Source organism: Crocodylus porosus, unplaced genomic scaffold (genome assembly GCF_001723895.1).
Source record: "Crocodylus porosus isolate Cpor-Errol unplaced genomic scaffold, CroPor_comp1, whole genome shotgun sequence".
Classification (NCBI taxonomy): Eukaryota; Metazoa; Chordata; order Crocodylia; family Crocodylidae; genus Crocodylus; species Crocodylus porosus.
Window position 1 is genome coordinate 8,337,177 of NW_017728928.1, and position 2,205 is coordinate 8,339,381.

At 55.4% G+C, this 2,205-nt stretch overlaps 1 protein-coding gene across 1 annotated transcript in view; it reads right to left on the bottom strand.

Annotated features, from left to right (window-relative positions):
* Nucleotides 1-252: 252 nt before the first annotated feature.
* Nucleotides 253-2,205, bottom strand: part of LOC109315207 (kinesin-like protein KIF2A) — a 20,930-nt gene continuing 18,977 nt past the window's right edge. The window contains exon 4 of the mRNA XM_019542803.1: nucleotides 253-2,180. Coding sequence (XP_019398348.1) covers nucleotides 729-2,180 — 1,452 coding nt within the window. The 3' untranslated portion in view covers nucleotides 253-728. The remainder of the gene's footprint in view (nucleotides 2,181-2,205) is intronic.

Below are 2,205 nucleotides of genomic sequence, written 5' to 3' on the forward strand. Positions count from 1 at the left end.
GTCAGGCCTTTAATTCAGGGCACTGACTCCCTCTGCTTCCCTCTAGAGACCCTTTCTGACACTGCACTTTCCCCCGTCGGCCAGGCAACTGTCTGGTTCCTGGGCCAGATTTTTGTGAAGGAAGGGATTTTTTTCTTGTGAAACGACTCACAAAAACATAGTTGCGAGTCAGAGAAAGAAAAAGGAGCAGATACTCTAAAAACAAAAAAACCCAAAAAAAACCAAACAAAAAAAGCTATTGCTTATGCTATGCACAAAATAACCCTCATTTCCTGAGCATATCATTCTCGGAAACCACAGTGCTCTGCACTCTAACACCTTTTTAAATCATTCAAAATACCTAACTCGCTGTTTTTAAGTAGGTGCAACCTGACAGAATGCCGGAAACAGGCCATAGCTACCAAGGTAGAAATATATATTTTAAAGACGGGTGAGGGTGGGAAGGAAGGAGACCTGCACACACAAGATTAGATTAATTTTCTCCGACTTCCTGCTTTTCCCTACTGATCGGCCTCTAAACCCGGCATGGTTCTGCAGTCTGCAGCGAAAAAGCATCTGGAGACATCGCAAGAATGCTTCCATGAAATACCGTTTGAGGAGAGAAACAAACAGGCTATCCCCACAGACATGTTTTAAGTATTTTTTTAAGCATCCGTGTCGTTGCGTGGTCAGAGCCACAGCATCCTTACAACTGTCCTCTTAATGGAAGGGGGTCCTTCAGCCTGGGCTTACAGAACGCGGGACCTCTTCATGTCGATCTGGCTATTACCCTGCTCTTCCTGAGAGAGAATCGCGCGGAACAATTTGACTTTATCTTGGATCTCAGTGAGAATGCCAATCTTTTGCCCCAGGACGGCTTCGAACTGGGCAGCATAAAAATCCACGTCGTAGTCTATTTCCTCGGCTATTTCTAGGAACACTTTCAAACACCGCAGCGACTCCTGGTGTTCTTCTACAAGCGCCTTCTCATCGAGGTCTTTTCTTTTCTTCTGAGCTTTCCCTCTGGCATCGAAAGTAAACAGCTGGGGAGCGCCTTCCTCCTCTTTCTGCACATAAAACGCTTTGAACTCGTCTGTCTTGGGCAAGCTCCGTATCATCCAAGGTTCCTTCAGGTCATCCAGTTCATATGGGGACTTGGCTACGCTCAAGTGGAGCAGTCTGAGAGAGTTATCCACAGCCAGTTCCTTCACCCGGTTGGCGTACCTTAGAGTATTGAGGGTGTGCTCGCAAGATCTCAGCCCTGGAGAGATGGTAGCGATCATACAGGTACAGGAATTCTCCCCGATAAAGGAGTCCCTGAGCACTTGCGTGAGCTTGCTAGCCCTGAACGGGGTGTGGGCTTTGTTGTGCCCGAGGGCCCTGATGCATTCCTTGAGCGCCAGGAGGCTCTTGTTGATCTCTGCCCCTTCCAGCCTGGTCTGCTTGTTCGAGTTCCCTGTGTCCGCTCCTCTCTCGTTCCCAGCCAAATCAATGAGGGAAAATTTGCCGTGCAGATTCCCTCCGGCCCGGAGGATAATCTGGAAGACGGCATGGCTCCGCGAGGAGCGCGTGTTGGCCGAGGTCTGGCCCGACGTGCGGCCCCTGGTGCCCGCTTCGATGAGCTTGACGACGTCCTCCACGGACGTCACCTCCTGCTCCTGCAGCCCCACCACCTGCACCTGCTGCTTGGCGTCCTCCAGCACCCGGAGGCGGTTCCTCTCGTTGAGCAGGTCGTAGACCTTGCCCCCGTAGATCTCGAAGAACGCCCCGTAGACCCGGAGCTCCAGCTTCTCCGAGCTGGGCCGGCGCAGCCGGCTGAACACGTCGCGGGCCGCCAGGGCGTAGAGGCCCTTGGAGAAGTCCTGGCTGGCAGCCGAGAGGTCCCCCCCCATGGTGTGCGTCTTGCCGCTGCCCGTCTGGCCGTAGGCGAAGCAGGTGGCCGTGCCCCGGCGGAAGACGGTCTCCACCAGCGGCTGGGCCGTGTGCCTGTACACCAGCTCGTTGGTGGCGGCCGCGTCGAAGGCGCGGTCGAAGCGGAACACCTGGTTCTCCAGGTAGCGGGACAGGTCCAGCCTCTGCTTGGCCTCGCGCACCATCACCACGTCCCCGCGGGGCACGCTCACCACGTCCAGCTCCCGCCGCTCCAGCTCCCGCCGGCTCAGCGGCCGCTTGCGCACGCACACCGAGATGCGGGGCCGGGCCTGGCTCGGGGGGCTCCCGTCGGAC